This window comes from Cervus canadensis, chromosome 13, assembly GCF_019320065.1.
Source record: "Cervus canadensis isolate Bull #8, Minnesota chromosome 13, ASM1932006v1, whole genome shotgun sequence".
NCBI classification, from domain to species: Eukaryota; Metazoa; Chordata; class Mammalia; order Artiodactyla; family Cervidae; genus Cervus; species Cervus canadensis.
The window spans coordinates 58,024,463-58,045,817 of NC_057398.1; the positions used below are offsets into that span (position 1 = coordinate 58,024,463).

Consider the following 21,355-nt stretch of genomic DNA (forward strand, 5'->3'; position numbering starts at 1 on the left):
CTTAATAATATGCATCTAAGATTCCTCTGTACCTTTTTTTAATAGCTTGAGCTCATTTCTTTTTAGCCTTGAACAGTATTCCATTGCCTGAATGTGCCACAGTTTATTTCTCCATGAACGATCTCTTGGTTGCTTCCAAATTTTAAGAATTATGAATGAAACCACTGTAAACATCCACGAGCAGGTATTTGTGTGGACAGAAGCTTTCAATTCATTTGAGTTAGTACCAAGGAGTGTAATTATTGGGTTGAATGGAAGAATACGCTTGGTTTTGTATCCAAGACAGTATTCCAAAGTGGCTCTAGTATTTATGCCCACCAACAATGAATGGGGCTCTTATGGCTCCCCATTCTCACCAGCATGTGTTGTCAGCGCTTTGGATTTTTGGTCATTCTAGTAAATGTGTAGTTTTATTTCACTTTAACTAGTGATTCACTAATCATATGGTATTGAACATTTTTTCATGAGCTTACTCGTCATCTGTATTTCTTCTTCGGTGAGGTTTCTGTTCATGTCTTTTACCCATTTTTAATTGGGCTGTTAATTTTCTTATTATTAAGATTTAAGTCATCTTTGTATATTTTTCTAACAAACAGTCCTTTATCAGATGTGTGGTTTGTCTTCTCATACTCTTGGTATTGTCTTTCACAGACTAGAAATGTTCAATTCCAGTGTGTTCTAGCTTTTCACTTGCTTCTTTCATGAATCATGGCTTTGGTGTCATATGTAAAAAGTTATCACCACCACGGAGGTCATTTAGGTCTTTCTATGTTATCTTATAGGAGTATTCAGTATTTTATATGTAGGTATATGATCCAGTTTGAGTTCCTTTGTGAGGAGTGTAAGGTCTGTGCTTACATTCATCTTTTGTATGTGTATATTCATCTTTTGCATTCTTCTTGAACTGCCATTCCAGTACCATTGGTTGGAAAGACAATTTTTGTTCCATTGCATTTTTTTAGTCTTTTGTCAAAGATCAGCTGAGTGTATTTATGTGGGGTTTTTTTTTGAGCTCTCTATTTTGTTCCATTGGTCTGTTTTTTTCACCAATACCACACTGACTTCATTACTGTGGCTATAATAAGTCATCACATCAGGTAGTGTCAATTCATTAACTTTATTCTTCTGCTTAATATTCAGTTGGCAACTTCTGGGTCTTAGCCCTTTTCATGTGAACTTAGAATCAGTTTGTTGATATCCACAAGATAACTTACTGGGATTTTGACTGGAATTGCATCAAATCTATAGGATCAAGTTGGGAAAATCTGACATCATCAGATTAAAAGAAAGATACAGTACTGAGCCTTTCTATCCATGAACATGGAATATCTCTTCAATTATTTTGTTTTTCTTTGATTATCAGAGTTTTGAAGTTTTTTCTCATATAGATCTTGTACAAATATTCTCCTAGATTTATACCCAGTATTTCTCTTTTTTGCTGCTAATGTAAATGTTACTGTTTTTTAATTTAACATTTGTTCTGTTCCCTGTTGATATATAGGAAATTTACTTTTGAATGTTAACCTGTATCCTACAACCTTGCTACAATCATTTAAGAGTTCCAGGACTTTTTAGTTGATTCTTTCAGACTTTCTACATAAATGATCATGCACAGAAATGATCATGAACAGAAATTTTATTTCCTCCTTTTCAATCAGTATCAGTTCAGTTCAGTCATTCAGCTGGGTCCTACTCTTTGTGACCCCATGGGCTGCAGCCTGCCAGGCTTCCTGTCCATCACTAACTCCCGGAGCTTGCTCAAACTCATGTCCATCGAGTCAGTGATGCCATCCAACCATCTCATCCTCTGTCGTCCCCTTCTCCTCCTGCCTTCAATCTTTCCCAGCATCAGGGTCTTTTCCAATGAGTCAGTTCTTCGCATCAAGAGGCCAAAGTACTAGAGCTCCAGCTTCAGCCTCATTCCTTCCAATGAATATTCAGGACTGATTTCCTTTAGGATGGACTGGTTGGATCTCCTTGCTATTCAAGGGACTCTCCAGAGTCTTCTCGAACACCACAGTTCAAAAGCATCAATTCCTCGACACTCAGCTTTCTTTACAGTCCAACTCTCACATCCATACATGACTACTGGAAAAACCATAGTTTTGACTAGATGGACCTTTGTCAGCAAAGTAACATCTCTCCTTTTTAATACACTGTCTAGGTTGGTCATAGCTTTTCTTCCAAGGAGCAAGTGTCTTTTAAATTCATGGCTGCAGTCACCACCTGCAGAGATTTTGGAGACCAAAAAAAATCAGATCTGTCACTGTTTCCATTGTTTCTCCATCTATTTGCCATGAAATGATGGGACTGGGTGCCATGATATTAATTTTTTGAATTTTGAATTTTAAGCTTTTTTGTTAAATACATACATATTAATGATTGTTATATATTCTTAGAGTATTGACCCATTTGTTATTAGGTAATGACCTTCTTGGGCTTCCCTGGTGACTCAGTGGTAAGGAATTCACCTGCCAAGCAGGAAACACGTGTTTGATCTCTTCAGGGTTGGGAAGATCCCATGGAGAAGGAAATGGCAACCCACTTCAGTATTCTTGCCTGGAAAAGCCCATGGACAGAGGAGCCTGGACAGCTGCAGCCCATGGGGTCACAGGAGAGCCAGACGATGACTTAGCCACTAAACAATAACAAGAATGCCATTCTTATCCCTAAAAAAAAGAACAGAATATCCAAGGACTGTGGAACAATCATGAAAGATGTAACATGCACAATGGAAATACCAGAAGAGGAAGAAAGAAAGGAACAGAGGCAATATTTGAAGTAACAATGATGTCAGACACCACAGATTCAGGAAGTATGAAGAGTATTTTTCTCTGACATTTGCAGCAAGGAACTAGTAGAGCTCCTAGAAATAAAACTCAATGGAGGTAGGAAGCCTTGACTATGACTGGCTCTTACTGAAGTCTTTAACTCTGATGTGTCCACACTGAGCCTCCAGGAATTTGTTAATTTCAGTTCAGTTCCCCCCAGAACTGGTTCCTGAGGTTTCAGCTCTTGAACCCTCATAAGTTGTGATTGTCTGTTATCTGTCTGTCTCTCTAATTTCAGACACAAACGTTAGCCCTCCAATCTCATTTCTCTGATGAATCTAAGGAGAACTGATTTTTCAGTTTGTTCATCCTTTTACTTGTTAGGATGAAGTGGTGACTTCTGAGCTTCATCCATGTTGGATTGTAATCACTGGCTTTTGAATATCCATGTTACCTACCTCATACTTCTTGGAAATAAATCTGAATAAACGGCTATAGATTTAAGTACTGATGTAACAAAATTTCCTTCTGCTTTTTACCTTGGATCTGCTGAATCAAGGGTGACCATTGGAATGGTCTGTTTTATCTTTGTTCACCATTATGTTTCAAAGACCCTATGATAGTGTGACCTGTGCCAAAAGAGCCTTTGAGGGAGAAATGGAATTATTTTGTAAATAAACTGAGAGACAAATGGATAAGCAAATAAGTAATTTCTTCACATCCCTTTTTCCAAAATCTATTGACCATTTAAAACATTCAGAAATGTTTAATATCAAAAGCCAATAAAAAAGCATACAAACAAATAAATTCTGCATTTTAAAGGTAAAGAGAATACATATTAAGCAGTAGCAAGCAAAAGCTGATTTGAAAATGTTTTAAATGATATATCAAAACCCAGGCAGGTACAGTAGTTTTCTTCATCAAGTCTAAGCTCCCCTTCAAGCCTCAATGAGGTGTTTTTGCTCCCTTTCTCTGTTCTCTAATAAATCTTGCCAGAGAGATTTTGTTTGAAATGCAGACATTTATACCACATCTTCTGTACTTAATGCTCCAAGTGCGATGTGTGCTTTTAAAAGCAAATCTTTTTATTTCTTTGGTTTGTGTGAGTTTATCCACATTTTCCCTTGTTCTTCTTGTCACATCTGGCACAGAATTGTCGCGGGCTGCCCAGGGTTGAGGAGTATAATATGGAGCTCTTGAGCCAGGACACAATCACAAGATCAATTCTGGGCCATGTTCTGAATGAAACAACTAAGCTAACCTGTGGCTGTTTTAGTTATTCCAAAAATAATTAATTGAATAAAATAATGCAGCTGGATTTTTCATCATATAATATCCCACAAGGCAGCTGTTTTTACCTTTATCCATACTGTATTGAATGAGTACTTTAAAGTTATATAATTAAAAAAAAAATTCAACGTCTGTGCAATGGAGGACAGGAGAAATTTGTTCTGTGATGCCTAAAGCATCTAGGATTCAACTGAATGGCAGAGATCTTAGCTACCTTTTGGTTAGGTCAAACCAATGCACTGGTGGTATTTGCAAACATCCGGAAACAAGACATAAAAGTAGATTATTACATAGACTCATGCATATTTATGTGTCATTGTGCACGCACGTTTGTGCAATAGTACATATTAGTTCCATGTATTTTAGAAGAAAAGTGAATGACACTCTTTCACTGATTAATGTCATTTCATTTTTTTCTTTTAAATATCTTTTCTGGAGACGGAAAAAGTTACAAAGACTGAAAGAAAAGCCATAATATCTCTAGCAGGATATCTTCATTGGTCAAAACATTTCCTGATAAGAGTAATTATCTCTTTGTTTGCTTGTTTGTATATGTGTGAGATTTTTGTTTCACTTTGTGATACACCTGTACTGTGATGGATCCGAGCATGACCATTCTCCAGCAATACCATCAAACACTTAATGTTGACAAGAAATGAGATGCAAAGTTTTAAAAATGTGCTTATGTTAACCTCTTGGCTTGGGGTCAACATACTTCCAAGTCAACCTGACTTGATGACCACAACAACTTAAATGTACGGTTTTCTTTCTAACAACGAATAGCCTGAGTAACTGGACAGAATCAGATCCAGTTTCCTTCCAATTTCAGTTTGACATTGTGGTTCCTGCTGTTTACAGACCACTGGGATTCAGGGAGAATCACAGGTGAAATACAATTTAGGACGAATTAGTTGCAGAAAACTCACTGTGGATATTAGAAGGTAGCTTTTGTACTGCTCAGAGAACATCTGGAGACGCACACGTCTTTCAGAATTGCTCTCTGACACCATCTCTCTATGTCAATATGGTATGGTCTTAATTTTCTTGATTCAAAAGTACTGTCTCTATCATATACCAAGAAGTGAAGTCTAACGACACAAAGGCACTTTATCTAATTAAACATTTCTCTTTTAAGTCACTAAACAAATGATCAGGAGAATGTGGATTACAACACCTTTTTCTTCAGAAAAAGGGAGTTGAAGCTTCAAAAGGCTCCTTTCTCTGAAAACTTCTGTCATTAAATTTTATACACTGTTAATCCATTATTATCATTTAAAAAAGTGTAACCAGGAAGGCTAGCTACTTTAAATTTTCCATAATTGTCAAAAGACACAGGTTGTTGCAGGCCAACTAGGTGAGAGGGCCTGAAGGACATAGGAAGAGTCATGTATCTTTAAAGTCTATATGGTACTCCTATAAGCCACTCACCCACTTCCTTTGAGAAAGACAGAAGGGGGAAAAAATGCTCACAGGAACTGATGATGTCACACCGTGCAGCTGCTAATGCATATGGATATGTCATGCAAATGTCCCCAGCAGAAACACATTCTTTAGTTTAAACCTGCAACCATATTCAGCAATAAAAGAGTTTCCAAATCAAACTGCTGACTCCTTTTTTTCCCCCTTATCAAAACACCCCAGCATACATCTTACCAGGCAGAGTAAATCAAAAGAACCAGCTGGAGTTACGAACCCTTGTTTTTCCCTGGATATCAGGTGTGTGCTGCAATTTTGCAGAACAATTTGTGAGCTGAAATAAGGAGCAGTGGTCCACTCAACTCAAAATGAAGCCATTTGGGCAATGATTGTGCTACCTTTCCAAAGGCCTTATCTTTGCAAAGGGATATTGTAATTTACCAACTGATTGGTTTTTTCCTGAGGGAAGATAGGTGTTGATTATACCTTTATCTGAATTAAAAAAAAAAAAAAAAGATCTAGAGGAACTCAGAGGCATACTGAGTAATAGAACATTGTCTTTATCTTTTCTATTCTTCTAGTTTTAAATTTTGCAGATCCTCTGATAAGTTGATAGCAGATTCAAGGGAAGGACAGGGAAAAAAAAAAAAGGAGAATACGGAAAAAAAGAAAAGAGGTGGAAGGAATTTGGGGAGCAATCTTGTCACATTAAATTTTCTAAAGCATCGCCATAGTTAGAACATATAGCTGTGAATTTATTGCCACATATACTTCTCCTCATGTTGCGACTGGGTATTTATGGAAAAGTTCTGTATTGGGGAATGAAAAATGTCAAACAAGAAACTTCAACTGTTACCTGGAGGGGATGTTAAAAGGTAACTTGGGAGTGATTCACTCCAACTTTTTTTTATGGCTGGGAGAAGGAACACCACTTTGACATTTTTTTATAGGGATGTATGCTGAAGCTAAGCACTTAGAAGAGCGAGGCAGTTGAGATTAGATGAGGATAGAGAAAATGAGCACGTATCTGGGAATTAACCCGCATTGGTGCTCTACGGGGAGGCAGGCTAGGCACTCACTTCGAAGGCACCACTCCGGTGAAACGCCATCAATTCTGAATGAAATTACTTAGGGTGAAATTGCCTATCTGCAGGTGGCATCTTCTGCTCTGCGCTCCGGGTTTCTTGCTCCCGGAGGCCGGGGATGTGACTGACCTGGCTGGAAGGTCGCCCCCTGGTCTCCAGAGAAAGGGCCTAGGGTCCTAAAAATAGCCAGTAGTTTCCTGCGCCCTAGCCTTCAGAGTTCCAAGAACCCGGGGGCGGGGGAGTGGGATGGGGAGCCCATTCCTGTTTCTCAGACCGGGGGCCCTGGAGTTTGTGATTTCTCCACGTAGAGCCTCGGAGGACGGGGAGAATGCGAGGAGGCCGGCTAGAATCGGGCTCGTTCTCTCCACGCGGATGTTCGGCCACCGCCTTCGCTAACCCAGAAGTCGGCCCATTCAAAAAGCCCCGGCTCGAGCCTGCAGCTCAAGCCCAAGGCAGGCTGGGTAGCAATGGACTTGCGGAGAGAAGAGGGGGTGGTCTTCCTTCCCCGTTCCCCCAACTGCCCCGCCCACGGTCAAGTCACATTAAAGGGTGCAAGAAGCCTGCTCCAGGAGCCGGTCCTTCACTCTCTGTCTTTGTTGATTTCCTATACACCTATAGGCGAGGAAAAAACGTTCACCGGGAGAGAGCCTACGATGGCGCTGTGCCCCCCCTCCCGCCCCGGGACGCAGGCGATTCCTCGCTGGCATCTGGCGGCGCGCGGCTCATATACATATTTCGAGGGGGAGGCCGGGCGGCTGCTCCATCGCCGGGTCAATGTGTTAATTAAAAGTTGGTCCGAGTTGGTCAGCGCGCAGTCCCAGATGTGCTTAACAGCATGCAATTAACACACGAGGCAAATCTTTTTGAAGATACCGGCATTGACACCCCCCCACCCCCGCCCAGGAAACTCCACCCTGCTCCTGCCCAGAACGTGAAATCGCGACGGCATATAAAGGAAAAGTCATTAAAAGACGTAATTCAATATGGGCCGCTGTTTCTTGAAGGGGGTCGGGCTGGGGGGAAAAAAAATCCTAAATCTATATATTTCAAAAATAAATAGCAAATTGATTTTTTTTTCCTGCAGGACGTGCCGGCACAAGATCCTTTTTCCCTGCGTTCCCACCCTATGTATATTAAACAGCGGGCGAGCGGCGGCCGCGCGGCGCCGTGACCTAGCGAGCGCCGGCAGTCCCCGGCCTCCGCGCAGGTCCCCGCGCCGCCGCCTCGGGCGATCGCAGACGGGCCTCTCGCAGCCAGATTGGTTTCTCCATCGAGGGATAATTACTGCACGTTCGCTTGCCTGGCGTCCTTTATATTTTCAAAAGTACCGGGAGCGCGTGAGTGTGTGTTGATAGAGTCATCCTACATAAAATATATTGATAAGAAAAGTTAAAGTGTTGGTAGAGACACTTAATATGATCATAAACCCCAGTGGAGAAGCCGATCCAGATTCCTATTGCCCGAGGCTGCTTCTGCCGTCTCGCGCCTGCCCGCAGTTTTTAGCCCTTTGCACACAGTTCTCCGGCTTCCAGGAATGTTTGCTTCTATTGGTCTTTTAATTAGGGTTGACTCATTTAATGTGTTCCCCCCCATCTCTCAGAGACAAACAAAGACTCCACTCTGTTAAGTCTCCCCATTCTCCTAAAGGGCACACACACGGGCACGCGCGTGTACACACACACATACACACTTTCACTCACTCACTCACTCCACTCTGCAACTGCCTCACTTCCCGGAACTCGCGGAAGCCCGCTGAGGGCTTGTTGCTCCATTGGCCACCTTGATGCCACAAATAAACTTCTTGGTTATCATCCTAACCTTGTGTCTTAGGATGGTTTGGCTTTACAGATGACATGTGACTCTGTCACCACCACCCTAAAGGGGACAGGGGTAGCCATTCTAATCAATTTTATATGTCGTATCTAAAGGGCATGCCTTGTTGATGGCACCTAATCAAACAAACAATGGATCTGCAGTATTTTGGTTATTCATCTGGTCCTTCTAGAAACGTAGGAAAGAGAGAGAGAGAGTGATGGACGGAGAGAAAGAGAAAGGGGAGGGGAGGGGAAAAGAGAGGAGGTCGACTACAGATCTTCGGAAACGGATCAGATTTGTTGAGTGTCAACTTAAAGAAGGCAGCCTGAGCCGTGATTTAAACACGGGCGGTGTCACTGTGAACTACTGCCCCGCGGTCGTCCCCCTACCCCCACTCTGCCTTCCTGCTGCTCCCTTCTTTTCTCCCTTTTGTAGGATACAGAAGGTGAATAATGAAACCATTTTGCTAATAGTTTATGAGCCATGAGATTGGAAATGTATATGGATAGACCGGAGCACCAGACTAAAATCATTTGAAAGAAGCGTGAGGCTGGGCAGAGAAAGAAACCCGCCGTGTCCTGTTCCCCAGCCCGGAGCGGAATGTGACGGGTGAGGTGGCCTTGTGCCTCTCCGCTCCATCCGAGGGCAACGGCTTGGCCCATCCTCCCTCCAGCCTCTCACCCCTTCATCTCCCGGAGAGCGAGATGAATCGGGGCGATGGCAAGATAGCGCGAGCGGGAGATAATCGTTATCACCAGGATTTTTCTTCCAGTGATGGGATCTAAATAGATCTATCACACTGGGCAGCTTTTCCAGAGGCAGAAAACAATAGACGTGAACTTCGCGCTGAAAACAGCCACCGGGATGCTGTCTGTACGTCTATCTTTTCTGTCCCCACAGGGCCCGTTCCCCTGGTACGAACACCCAGAACCTTCGAGAAACGCCGCAAACACTCATTTGACTTCCATGCTCGACCCGCAAGGAGGTTCTCACCCGCTTTCTTTGCGGAGTCACTACCGTTTCAAAGCCTTGGGCTCCAGGGGACGGATGCAGGGGAACTTGAGGGATGCGGGAGTGGTGGGTGGGGTCAAAGGTGAGTCGCTGGCCTGGCCCCTCTCTCGTCGGTCCACCAAGGGGGCCCACAAAGCCTGGGGGAATCCTCAAAGCCGGGTCGGAACAGCGGCCCAAGCCAATGGCCCGCGAGAGACCGCCCCACGTCTGGCCCAGCGTACGGGGGAGAGGGCGCGCGGGAGAGGGCGGGGGCGGGCCCGCTGGAGGCGCAGGCTCCCGGGCCGGGCTCCGCAGCGGGGTCAGCCCTCCGAGCGAGAAGGCCGGGACAGGTACGTAGCCAGGGGAACGCAAACCAGGTGCCAGTGGCCCGGGCCGTCCGGGCCCCGTCCAACTCCCGTCTGGGAACACCCGTAAACTGGCTCTGGACCGGGGCAGAGGGGCCACCCTCACCCCGCGGGCTCGTGACCTTCGGGGCAGCGAGGGAAGCGCAACCCTCCGGCAGGCGCCAGAGCAGCGCGCGCTTCGGGTGGCTCCGAACGCCGCGCTCACCCGCCTGCGTGGAGTCGGGGGGCGGTGGGGGCACCCCGCGGAGAGAGCGGCCGCCGGAACCCTCTTAGCACCTCTTCCTTGCCCCTCTCCTTCCAGACTCGTCTGGATTCTGGGATAAGGCGAAATAACTTTTCCGTGCACGCGGGAGGTAACCTGCAGGAAGTGGTATTAGGAGAAGCGGGAACCGGGTAGCAACGCCCCCCTCCCCCAATCGCGTGGGGGACCCCATTCGGTTTTCTCCAGGGGGTTGGGGAAGAGGTGAGACGTTCTGTTTACAGGGACAGACGGTGGTACTGGGCGGGGATAAGGAGCGAAAAGAAAGATCACCGCCGCTCTCCTGATCCCCTTTCCCTCCGCCCCCCCGCGCCCCCCAGCCCTGAGGCCACTTTTAGGCCCTTCGGATGGGCTTGGCCCACTCCTCTGCAGGCCTTGTGTTGAACATGGAGCCTCCAGAGAATCCTTTCCACCTGCAGACCCTCCCCTTTGGTGTCCTCAATTTCTCCACCCCCCACACCCAGCCCTATTAGACTATCCTATGGGCTGTGGTCGGTGTTGAGACCTCCAGGATAAATTCAGCTAGGCAACCTCTTGAACTGGCGAGTTTGGAGTGGAGAGCTAATGTCTGTCGTCCCCGGAGGGGTTTATATTTGAGAAAACACCTGAAATAAAAATGAAAACCGTACTAACCCAAATCAGCGTTCGCAGTCTGGCCCTGGCTCAAGAAAAGGGGGCGGGTGGGCGGCGAGTGGCGGTCAGGACGCACAGCCCCTGGGGGTCTCTTCGGTTCGCCGGTGTGCGCGAGCTGGGCGAAAGGCGGCCGGCCCCCGGGGAGCTAACAAGGACCACCCCCGGGCGCCAGCGGGCCGGGAGCGCTTCCCGGGAGCTTGCGGCCCTCGGCCAGTGAGGACGTGACCCCGGGGCAATGCCTGCTTAACCCAGCGGCTCGTGACCGAGGGGGTCGTGAAGTTGCGGGGAGGAGGGGGTCTTGGTATCCCTGGAGAGTTACTGTGGCCTTCGGGGATGGAAACCTACAGGCTGGGAGCTCCTTCGTGCCTTCTGCACTCACCCTGTCGCCGTTCCCTCCAAACACAGGGTTACCTAAATTCTCGTCCTGGGTCTCAAGAAAACCCCCAACCCTGCCAGTTTCCCGCCTTCCTTCCGTCGCTCCCGTGATCCCAGGGAAAACCCGGCTCCGTGCTCTCTTCCCCCGTCTCTTTTCTCCAGCCAACTCCTAGGATCCTTGCTCTTCGGGCCCTTGCCCTTCCCAGCTGGTTCCTCTAGTGCCTCGCTGGGGTGCGGGGGTAGGCAAAGAGGCGGAGTACCCCCCTCCTGGCAAAAACAACAAAACTACTGGAAATCGGAGTAAAACTACATTCCACCCCCTGCCCCCGAATCTGTCCCCCTCCCAAATCCTGCCAGCAGAGAGGCTGGGGGGTGGGGAGGGAGGGAGGGTCATCCCGGGGAAGGGGAATCGGTGCAAATTTCCGCGCGCTACTCTTCATTTGTCAGTTGATTCCGTCTAAAAGTTCGCTATTTATAGGCTACACCCGGCAGCCCGAATCCCCGCGCCCGCTTCCTTTGCAAAGTGAGAGAGGTCCTCGCGGCGCCGGGCGGCCCGTCTCGACCGCGTCCCGTGATCGGTTTGGTTTTGTTTCTGCCCTCACACCGCGGGCAGCCCCGGAGCAGGACGCGGGGAGCAGCCCCGAAACCACCTACTCGCAGTAGTTGAGAGAGCGGCTCTGCAGTCCCACCATGTGAGTCCGCGCCTGACCCGGCTCGGCGCGCGCGGGCTGGCGGGCGGCCGCGGGGGCCGCCGCGCCCGAGCCCCCGGGGGGCTGGCCTCCGCCTCTGCCGGTGCGACCTCCAGCTGCTTCCTTCTTCCTCCTCCCCCCCCCCCTTTGATTTCTCGCTTCTCTTTCTTTTATTTCCGCGCTTCTCCGACTCCCCTGCGTTCAACTTCCAGCTGAGTTTGGGCACACACAAAAAAACAGAGGCGACTGGCCTTTACGCGGGAGGCGGGGTGGGTTGGGCGCGTGTGTTTCCTACCAAAGAAAACTGGGGGTCTGGGGGAGGGAGGCGCGTGCCGGAGCGCGCCCGGTAGCTGGGGCGGGGGGCGGGGGAAAGGGAGTGGGCGAGGCGCGATGATCGCGAGACCTTTCCTCTTGTCTTCGCACCGACCGACCGCAGGGTGGGAATGCAGTGCTCGTGAAGCTTCTCGGTGGGGAACCATCCCTCTGCGATAGGGGGGGACAAGATGTTGTCTTAAAATCTAGGAACCGCGCCGGGCGGAAAGGAGGGAAGAATGTGAGCGCTGGCAGAGGGTAGTCGGGAAACAGCGTCAAATCCCTAATTTAAGATAGAATTGGGGTTTGCGACACCCCTCCTCGGCTGTGGACAAGACTCGCTTGCGGAGACAGCAGGGCGCAAGCGTGGGGATCGCGGAGGTCCGCGGGCCTTGACCTTGTCTCCTCTTTCTACCTGCCAACGCCTTAGACGATGCTTCTGTGTTTTAGAACCTAGAAGTCGAGGGGGGCGGGGAGCAGGGAGCAGGGCAGGCTGGAGGTGCCCCGAGCCCCGGGCGAGAGGAGCGCCAGACGCGCGCGTGGTTCCGGGAAGGGCTGTGCGCTCGGGGCCGCGACCAGGCCGGCTCTGCCGCAGGCGCGCGGCGGCGGCCATGAGACTCGCGCAGGGCAGTTCAAACCGCCCTTACCCCCTCAGAGCCCAGGCGCGGCATTTGGGGGGGTGGAGAAGGTTATGACTGAAAATAACCCGAGGCTCGGATCCGTTTGGCTGGAGATCTGAGCGCCAGCGCGGAGGTGGGGAGGGGTTAAGAATCAGCGAGGGAAGAGCTTGCGGCCTCGCCTGTGGCGCGCCCAGGGCTCTGGCCCCTGCTGATGAATTTCTTCCCCATCACCGATTTCTCCTCTCACGGTGGATGTCCCTGAATCCCCCTGTGGCCGCTTTCTCAGGGCGCTCAGTCTGTCTTGTGGACAAGCGTGGTGGGGAGCGAAGACCCAGTCCCGGTCTCTGGCAGTGCCACAGGGGGAACCCGACTTTCCAAAGTGTGTGCACTCAGGGTTCCCGGCACAGAAACGGGGGTGAGGTCTGTTTCCGGCTCCAGTCGGCCCCCCCTTCACTCCTGGGCCCACTCCGCAAGGATGATCTGGTTCAGACGGGACGGGGTCACCCCCACTGGCCCGGAGCTACCCGGATTCTCACCCCGGCCCGCCCAAAAGAGCTTTAAGAAATTCGACCGCTAAGTTAAAATCAGAGGCAGTTTTCTTCTGCTATCTCTGGGCTGCATTTGGGGTTGTGGGTAGATGGTAAATTTATTACAACTTTATAGCCGGACACTAAGCGGCGGGGACCTGTAAATGTCGGAATTCGGGGGCTGGGGATGCGATGTCTCATTCTCTCTTCCTCCGCCCCATTAGCCGACGGTAAGTGCCACTCAGCTCCCCTGGCACAAGTTCGGGGAAGCTTTTCTTAAGTTCTAAAAGGAGGGAAAAGCGATCAAAAGTAAGAAAGATGGGAATTAAAAGGAAATGAGAGAAAAGAGAGAAAAGGGAAGGTGTGGTCTCTAGTTGGCTGCATTCCTCCTTAGCTCCTTGGAAAAGAGCGCGCTGTTTCAAGAACCTTGGCGTTAGCCCAAGAGCATCCACCTCCAGACCCCCACCTCAGTTCTCTGACCTTGGCCGGCTCGTGGAGGCGCGTCAGCCCGCTCTTTGACACGCTTCTCAGCTTCCTCAGCGCCCAACCCTTAACCACATGCAAATTCCCTGTCCCCAGCGCTGGACGACACGACACGCTTTGCTCGGAAACTGGTCAAAGACGGAGAAGGCCCAGCGCGCCCTCTCCACGAATCTACTTTGGCCCAGCATCTGAGTCCCCCGCAGGGGCGCGCAAAGTGCCGCGCTCCGGTGGGAGAGGAGTGCTTGCCCAGATAATTTCGTCTTTAGGAATTTCGAGAATTAGTTGGGCTTCCTACCCCCACCCCCCATCTCTGAAGGAATCTTAGAACTTGGGAGCTTTGGGGAGCTCAAGGAAGTAAAATAAACTTGTCCTGAGCTCTGCCTTAGTTCTCTGCGTTGCGATTCTCCCCGGATCTTTCTAGTTCTCCCTTCTGGCTGCAGATTCTTTCCCATCCCTGACCTTCCGCACTCTACCTCTGTTTCGGGGCCTCCAGGCTCCGGGGGATTTACCCTCAGGTGGAAACTCTAGATAGGGAAGACCCAAGTTCTCTTTCTCAGTTGAGTGAAAATGACCTTCCAGACAAAAGAAGAGAATGACTGGGTGTGTATGGAAGGAGGTGAGGGCGGAGAACGGGGGAGGCCTGTTAGTGCCCAAATGAGCTTAGTTGCAGGGAGGAATCAGCTCGTGATTTCAAGGAACCCTGGAAAGAGGGAGGACAGGGGAGTTTCCTCTTAAAATTCTTCAGGTCAGTGATCTATAACCCCTGAGAAGTGATGAGAGAGAAACTGTGGGGGAGGGGGGTGGCAGAGAAGGCCACCTGTGCCTACCTGCAAACAGGCTTTGCCCTTCTTGGCTGACCTTAGATCATGGTTGTAAACGGTGGTAACCGTTTTATGGATAATCAGAGCATAAATACCTGACAGTCCTTTTCATGGTGCCCTGAGCTGCTCTACTGGGTCATCTGGGGCCTAAAACTGGAGGTTGGGAGGAACTTCATCACCTGCCCCTGCCAGCTCCCACCACCCCACCCCCTTCCTCAGGTAGACCTGTGACTCTGCTGGGTGTGTGTGGAAGGTTGTAGGCAGTGGTCACTTTTCCTGAAAACTGGAGTAATTCCTCTCCCTATGCTCATCTCCTATCTTTCCTGGGTCAGTTATCCCAGGACTCCAGCCGTTCCTAAGCTATGTTAGGAATTCCTAGCTTATGTGTTCTCCTTTATAGAGACTGTTCTTATGAAGAAGTGAACACTAAGAAGAGCTGAGTTGTGTTCTCTCAGGGTTTCAGTAAATTATAAATATGCACGTCTCTAAGCACAAAACCGAGATCTGTAATGTCAGTGGAAAGACATTAAGGAGAATCCAGAGAAGAGCTAAGTGACTGGCAAGAAAGTTCCTGTAACTCCTTGCTTTCCTCTTAGGTTTCACCAGTTTAGCTTCCTTTTTCTCTTGTAAGTGAGGAAATAGGACTCTCCACTTCTGTGGCTGTTGTGGCCACGTGTTCAGATGTATATTCCGGTCAAGGATTTTCAGAATTTGACCATTGAATACATGTGCTACCTGTAAAGTCTTCTGTGTACTCTTCCATCTCACTTGATTTTGACATGAAATATAAGCCTTTCTTTTCATCAAGTTCTTGTTCACCTTCAACAGTTGGTTTCAGTTTCTGTTATTTCTCAAATTTCCTTACAATAACAGTCCACGAACCAGATATGTTTAGCTTCTATGAGACAGGATTATTCCTTCTGCATTTCTCCAGGCAGTTCTGGCTAAAACCGCTTTGCTTTCACCTGAAAGAGATACTTACCTGAAGATGAAAGTGAGGGGCTTTTTTAAAACCCAAATTAGCCAAATACTTGCTTTTATTTTTTCTTTTGCCTGTTTGGAATAAACCCAGTCATGTTAACATTTAAATAGACATGTTGCAAATGACAAACATAGCTTTTTATGTAGAAATTTTCTTCGAGATTTAAAAAGTCATGGCTCAGGTATTTAACATGATTTCAGGAAATTGTATCTTTGAAATTCAATGACAGCTAGATTTATTTGCAGAACTTTCCATGCAATTTTGTCATGCTTGTTTACAGCTATATTCTCTGATCTAAGGGCATCTACCATCAACTGCTTCACAAGTATTGAGTCAAAGGAGATTTTTTTTTTCCAACTTCAAAATTCTTTCTACGTTTCCCCTTGTATAAAGTAGTTGACCTGAAAGTTTGCAGCTCAGAAAATTAAGTTTGGAACATATAATATATTCTACTGACCCATTTGTAATAATCTCTGTTTTATTGTTAACATTTTGATAGTGAAAAAGATTTCTTTTGGGGAGCAAATACATGTATTATTATATATATTGATTTATAAAATAAATATATATCTTTTTTTTTTCAGGGAGGCCTACTGAATGATTAGTTTTTCTCCAGATTCTTTTTTTTTCTATTAGATATGTCATTGTTTTCTATTTACCTTGTGTAAATTAAGGAAAGATTCAAATTACTGACATGATAAATCATATCACTCTTCTTACCAGAGTCATCAATATTCTGTTATTTCAAATTAAACATTTTAATGTAATTTTGAAGACAGAAGGTCCCCACATATGTTCATTAATAGGTGCTGGCTAAATTAGCTAAACTATTGAAACATTTGGAAGTGGAAGTGTAGCATTGGGAAAGTTGATGTTTTAATGGTAAACTGATGAACCAAGAATACCGTTCAAGAGCAAAAGCATTAACGACAAATGGCCCAGTGAAATAAAGGAAATAGAACTTGTTAGCCACTGATCTTCTAGATATAGTATTTCACTTTTAAACACTGTTTGGACGATATATGAAGTAACTTTGTAGGGGAAAAGAAGCTCTTGCTACGTACTGGAGAGTCACACCAGTATTTTTTTTTTTTTTAATGAGATAAAATTTCAGATGCTGCAACATCCAGCATTTTTTATTGTTTTAAAGCATACAACATAAAGGCTTTTTTACTACATTCACGATGCATCTCCACTATTTAACTCTAGAACATTTTCATCACCCCAAAAGGAAACTGTGTAATAAGCAGCCTCTCCCCTTCTCTCCTCCCCACCCTTGGCAGTCACTGAGCTGCCTTCTATCTCTATGGATCTGCCTGTTCTGGACCTTTTATAACTGAAATCATGTAATATTTGGCCCTGTGTATCTAGCTTCATTCACTTTACCTAGTAGTTTCCGAGTTCAGCCACGCTGCAGCACGTGTTGGTCCTTCATTCCTCTTTATGGCTGAGTAATACCTGATTTTGTGGATATACCACAGTGTGTTGGGGGACATTTGGGTTGTTTCAGCCATTTGGCTGTTATGAACAATGCTGCTGTGAACATTCATTACAAAATTCGTTTGAACCCATTCAGTCTTTTTTTTTTTCTTTTTAATTATCATGATCAAATTCATCTACCAAGAAATTTCAAATAGTCTTTTCTGTTTAAATAATATTCAGAATCTTCCTTTAACCTATGTTTTCAGATCTTTGCTGGTCATATCCTAACTCTGTGTTGAACTTTCTGAGGAATCACCGTATTGCTTTCCACAGTGGCTATACAATTTTACAGTCCTATTAAAAATGTCTGAGAATTCCAACTTCTCCACACCTTTGTCAACATTTATTTTATTTTCCATTTGAAAAAATCATAGCCATCCTAGTGAGTGTAAGTGGTATCTCACCGGGATTTTGATTTGCATTTCCCTAATGACTAACACTGAGTATCTTTGCATGTGCTTATTGGCCATTTGAATATCTTCTTTGGATAAATATCTGTTCATTGTCTTTGCTTCCTTTTAAATTGCTTCCCTGTTTGTCTTTTTGTTGTTGAACTGTAAGAGTTTCTATGTATCTTGAGTATTAGATCCTTAGCACACATAAGACTTAAAATATTCATCTTTCCTCCCATTCTCTGGATTGTTTTTCACCTTTTTGGTATTACCCTGCAGTTCATAAGAGTTTTTAGTTTTGATAAAGTCCAATTTAGTAGAAGTTATTTTAAACAATAGGTACATTATTCATTCAGAGGGAAACAGATTGAACACAGGACCAAAAAAAAAATTAAATGCTAAATCCTAAAAAAAAAAAAGAAAAGAAAATTCTCCTGTAATGTGAGAGAGCAACTTTACCAAATGTAGATTATCAAGAAGTGTGTAAAGTTACCACCGTACAAGTAAAGGAAACAGGTGTGGCTCCATTGACCTTTTTCTCTGAAGAAGTCCTGGGTTATTCAAGGCCTGATGAATGAGATCTTTTATCTTTAGATGACAGTAGTTATTTTTTTTTTTTTTAGTTATCATTATCAAATTCATCTACCAAGAAATTTCAAATAGTCTCCTCTGTTTAAATAACATTCAGGATCTGCCTTAAACCAACAACAACCAGGAAGATCAAAGAAAATGTTGCCAGGATATTTCTAACCCAATGATTTCTAACATACAGCCACAAGCAGGCTGTGTAGTCGGGTAATATAAAGTTCCCAGGGGAAAAGTCTTGGAGTCATAGATGAGAGAAACTAAATTATTGCAAAGCACCGTAACACAAATTAACAAAAGAGAAAGAGTATAAATGGACATTGTTGAGTGTACAGGTTTTGACTGTTCTCTCAAATTGGCTGTTTTGAGATAGTTAACTGTCTTGAACCAGCTCTTCATTTAATTTCATTGTTAGTTATGAAGGAAGCAGGCTTGTGGTGAACACTGATAGACACATCTCTGATTCTGTCTTTTGAAAGTCTTGGACTGGATTCTGACATCTGCCATTTTATGGAATAGCATATTGGGCAAACCACTGGACTCTTTCTAAGTGTCCACACAGAATTCTTGCATGATTCACATGTGTTGCTGTTTCCTGAACAGCCATGAAGGATTCTGAGGGACAGTCAGGTTCCTCCTCTGCAGGGTAACATCTTCGCCCCCCAGGTATAGTGGGGAAAAACAGAATAATACATATTAAAATGATAAAGCATTTTGAAGTTCTAGTGTGTTTCCTTGTTTGTGTAGCACGTAAAATATGCCAGGTATCATCCGAAGACTTAACACATACTAAAAAACTAAGTCCTCAAACAACCCCGTGATGTAGGTACTATTTCTCCTCAGTTTATAAGTGAGAAAAGTGAAGCATGGAAATTTTATATAACTTGCCCAAGATCATACAGTTGATAAGTAGCAGAGATAAGTTTTTGAACCCAGGTAGTCTGGCTCCAGAGTCTGTGTTCTTTAGACTGTATTATGTTGCTTACATTTAAAACTTTGAGATTTCAAATGAAAATTGGAGTCTCTGCATTTATTGATTTACTCAGTATTTATTGAATACCTATACTTTGTCAGACTTCTCTTGAGATGTTGGAAGGTCTAGGAATGCTGGGGCTGCAATATTGCATTCTGTCCCGGCAACAGTCAGCAGGAGTCCAGATAGTCTGCTATCTTTTGATGGGTTCACCCAACTTGTCTTGATTCATTCACTTGTTTGCCTGTGTGAGTCCTGTAATCATTCACACTTGTTGCCGCTAACATGAGCTCCACGCAAGGAAAATAGATCAGAATCAAAACAGTAAACAGGAAGGCAATAATAAATATAGCAGAAAAACATTTTGGCATGGATTTAGTTTTGCAAAGTTCTCTTGCTACTGTCATTAACTACAAATCCCATGAGCCAAAGAGATTGGTTGGGTACCCCTTGAGTACTCAAGTGGAGGAACAAGCCCTTTTAAAATTGAGAAGTTTAAAATCAGAAGAAAATCAAACATGTGTGCAGAGAATAATATAAATTAATGTGTGTGTGTGTGCGCTAAATAGCTTCAGTCATGTCTGACTCTTTGAGACCCTATGGATTGTAGCCCACCAGGCTCCTCTGTCCAAGGGATTTTCCAGACAAGAATACTGGAGTGGTTTGCCATTCCCTTCTCCAGGGGATCTTCCTGACCCAGGGATCGAACCCAAGTCTCCTGTGTCTCCTGCATAGAAAGTGGATTCTTTACCAGTGAGCCACCATGTAGGAAATTAAAAAAAAAATTCCACCAATTAGAAATCTTTAATGATTAGTCTTTTAGGCAGAGAGCTTTTAGTTATGACAGAATTTGTTTCATTATTTTATACACAAAAGGTAAATAACAAACAATATCAGATATACTCCAAAAAGAGGCTTCAGAATATGCCACAAAGTTGGGAAACAATCAACCCTATTTCCTGTGTTTTCAAAAGACTGACTCATACAGACTCAACTCAGTATAGTTGAGCGGTATTCATAGCAATAGCTCTGAGTGCTACAGGCTCCAAAAGAATCTTCTAAATGGAGAGAGAATTAAAAATGCCCAGTAGTATGTTAATTGCATATATTCCATTGCATCCTAATTTTTGAGCAATGGTTAGTTATTATTCATGAGGACACTTGATAAGTAAGAACATTCCTCTTGTAAACATGTAGATACTCACCAAAGAGTTTTATTCTAGCCATTTGCCAACTTAAGAGTGAAGAGGCCATTTTTCAGAGGTCTGGTACCAGGCAGAGGAGTGTTTTAGCATTCATTGACTGTGGTCAGTGTCACCCAGCTGAGCTTTCACCATGATTTGACCCATGTTGGGTGCACAAGTGAGTCAAATGTTCTATGGAAGTTTGCCAGGTGGGCTGACACGGAGGCATACAGCACTATTGGTTTAGCCCTGTTTTATTTGCTTTTAAATCATCAGCAGAAACCCCTTCTGTGTTGAAAACTTGCTGTGATTAGTTTATTGAGTCCTATAGAATGATGGTGAACTTGCTAATTCAGTGTGCAGTGTATGCTGAGTACCTGCTGGCTTTCAATGTCATGAGGTGGGTGGGAAGGTAAGAGACATACTATGAATTACGTAGGGAGGACAGTGAGGCTTAGCGATGACTGCCTATGACCACACATGTAGTAGGGCTGCAGACTTGGGCCTCAAACCCAGGCTTGTGATGCCAAATCAAGGGTTTCTCTTCCCTGCCTCTTGATCAGCATTTCTGAGAGTGTGTTTCACTTGAACCCCTTCACGATGACCTAGGACATTTGTATAAAATGTAGAATCCCAGGCCTTGCTCTAGAAATACTGAATTCCCAGGACCCAGAATTGTTAATGGTCCCGTCAGTGTATTTACATACAGTTAACATTAGGCTTAACTGGTCTGTATACTAAAAATGTTGAAATTTTTGGTTAGGTCAAATTTTTTTAAAAATTTTTTTTGTTTGTTTGTTTAATGAGGCCTGTTTTCAAAGTCTTCATTGAATTTGTTACAATATGGCTTCTGTTGTTTATGTTCTGTTTTTTGGGCCATGAGGCATGTGGGATCCCCAGCCAGGGATGGAACCAGCACCCCCTGCATTGGAAGGCAGACTTAACCACTGGGCCACCAGTGAAGTCCCGGGTGAGGTCAGTGTGACACTAAGATAGTTGGAGGAGAAAAAAAAAGAAATCTGACCACAGACAGTGAATGCTAGTGTGCTCTTGATAGTTGCCCCACAAATTGGGTTTTAAATAAGAGATTCAAAGAGATCTTCCCGATTGGGGAGGTTGCTCTTATTGGAAGTAGTCTATGTGGGCTTCCCAGGTAACTCTAGTGGTAAAGAACCTGCCTGCCAGTACAGGAGACCCAAGAGACAGAGGTTCGATCCCTGGGAAGATCTCCTGGAGTAGGAAATGGCAACCCCCTCCAGTATTCTTGCTTAGAGAATCCCATGATTTAAATAAGAGCGTCAAAGAG

At 45.3% G+C, this 21,355-nt stretch overlaps 1 protein-coding gene and 1 long non-coding RNA gene across 4 annotated transcripts in view; one reads left to right on the forward strand and one right to left on the reverse strand.

The window, feature by feature from the left end:
• Nucleotides 1-11,741, reverse strand: part of LOC122452375 — an 87,397-nt gene extending 75,656 nt beyond the window's left edge. Inside the window, exons 1-2 of the long non-coding RNA XR_006272670.1 lie at nucleotides 11,654-11,741; nucleotides 10,625-11,266 (exon numbers count right to left, since the gene is read on the reverse strand). This is a non-coding gene — a long non-coding RNA (uncharacterized LOC122452375). The remainder of the gene's footprint in view (nucleotides 1-10,624; nucleotides 11,267-11,653) is intronic.
• ESRRG (estrogen related receptor gamma) overlaps nucleotides 9,698-21,355 on the forward strand; it is a 674,161-nt gene continuing 662,503 nt past the window's right edge. The window contains exon 1 of one of the 3 annotated variants that reach the window (XM_043485932.1): nucleotides 9,698-9,717. Coding sequence is in view for 1 of the 3 variants with exons in the window: in XM_043485924.1 (XP_043341859.1) it covers nucleotides 11,690-11,691 (2 nt within the window). In the remaining 2 variants the exon portion in view is untranslated. Of the gene's footprint in view, nucleotides 9,718-11,436; nucleotides 11,692-21,355 lie in introns of those variants that run through there. The other 2 variants (XM_043485924.1, XM_043485925.1) reach the window with 2 other exon arrangements.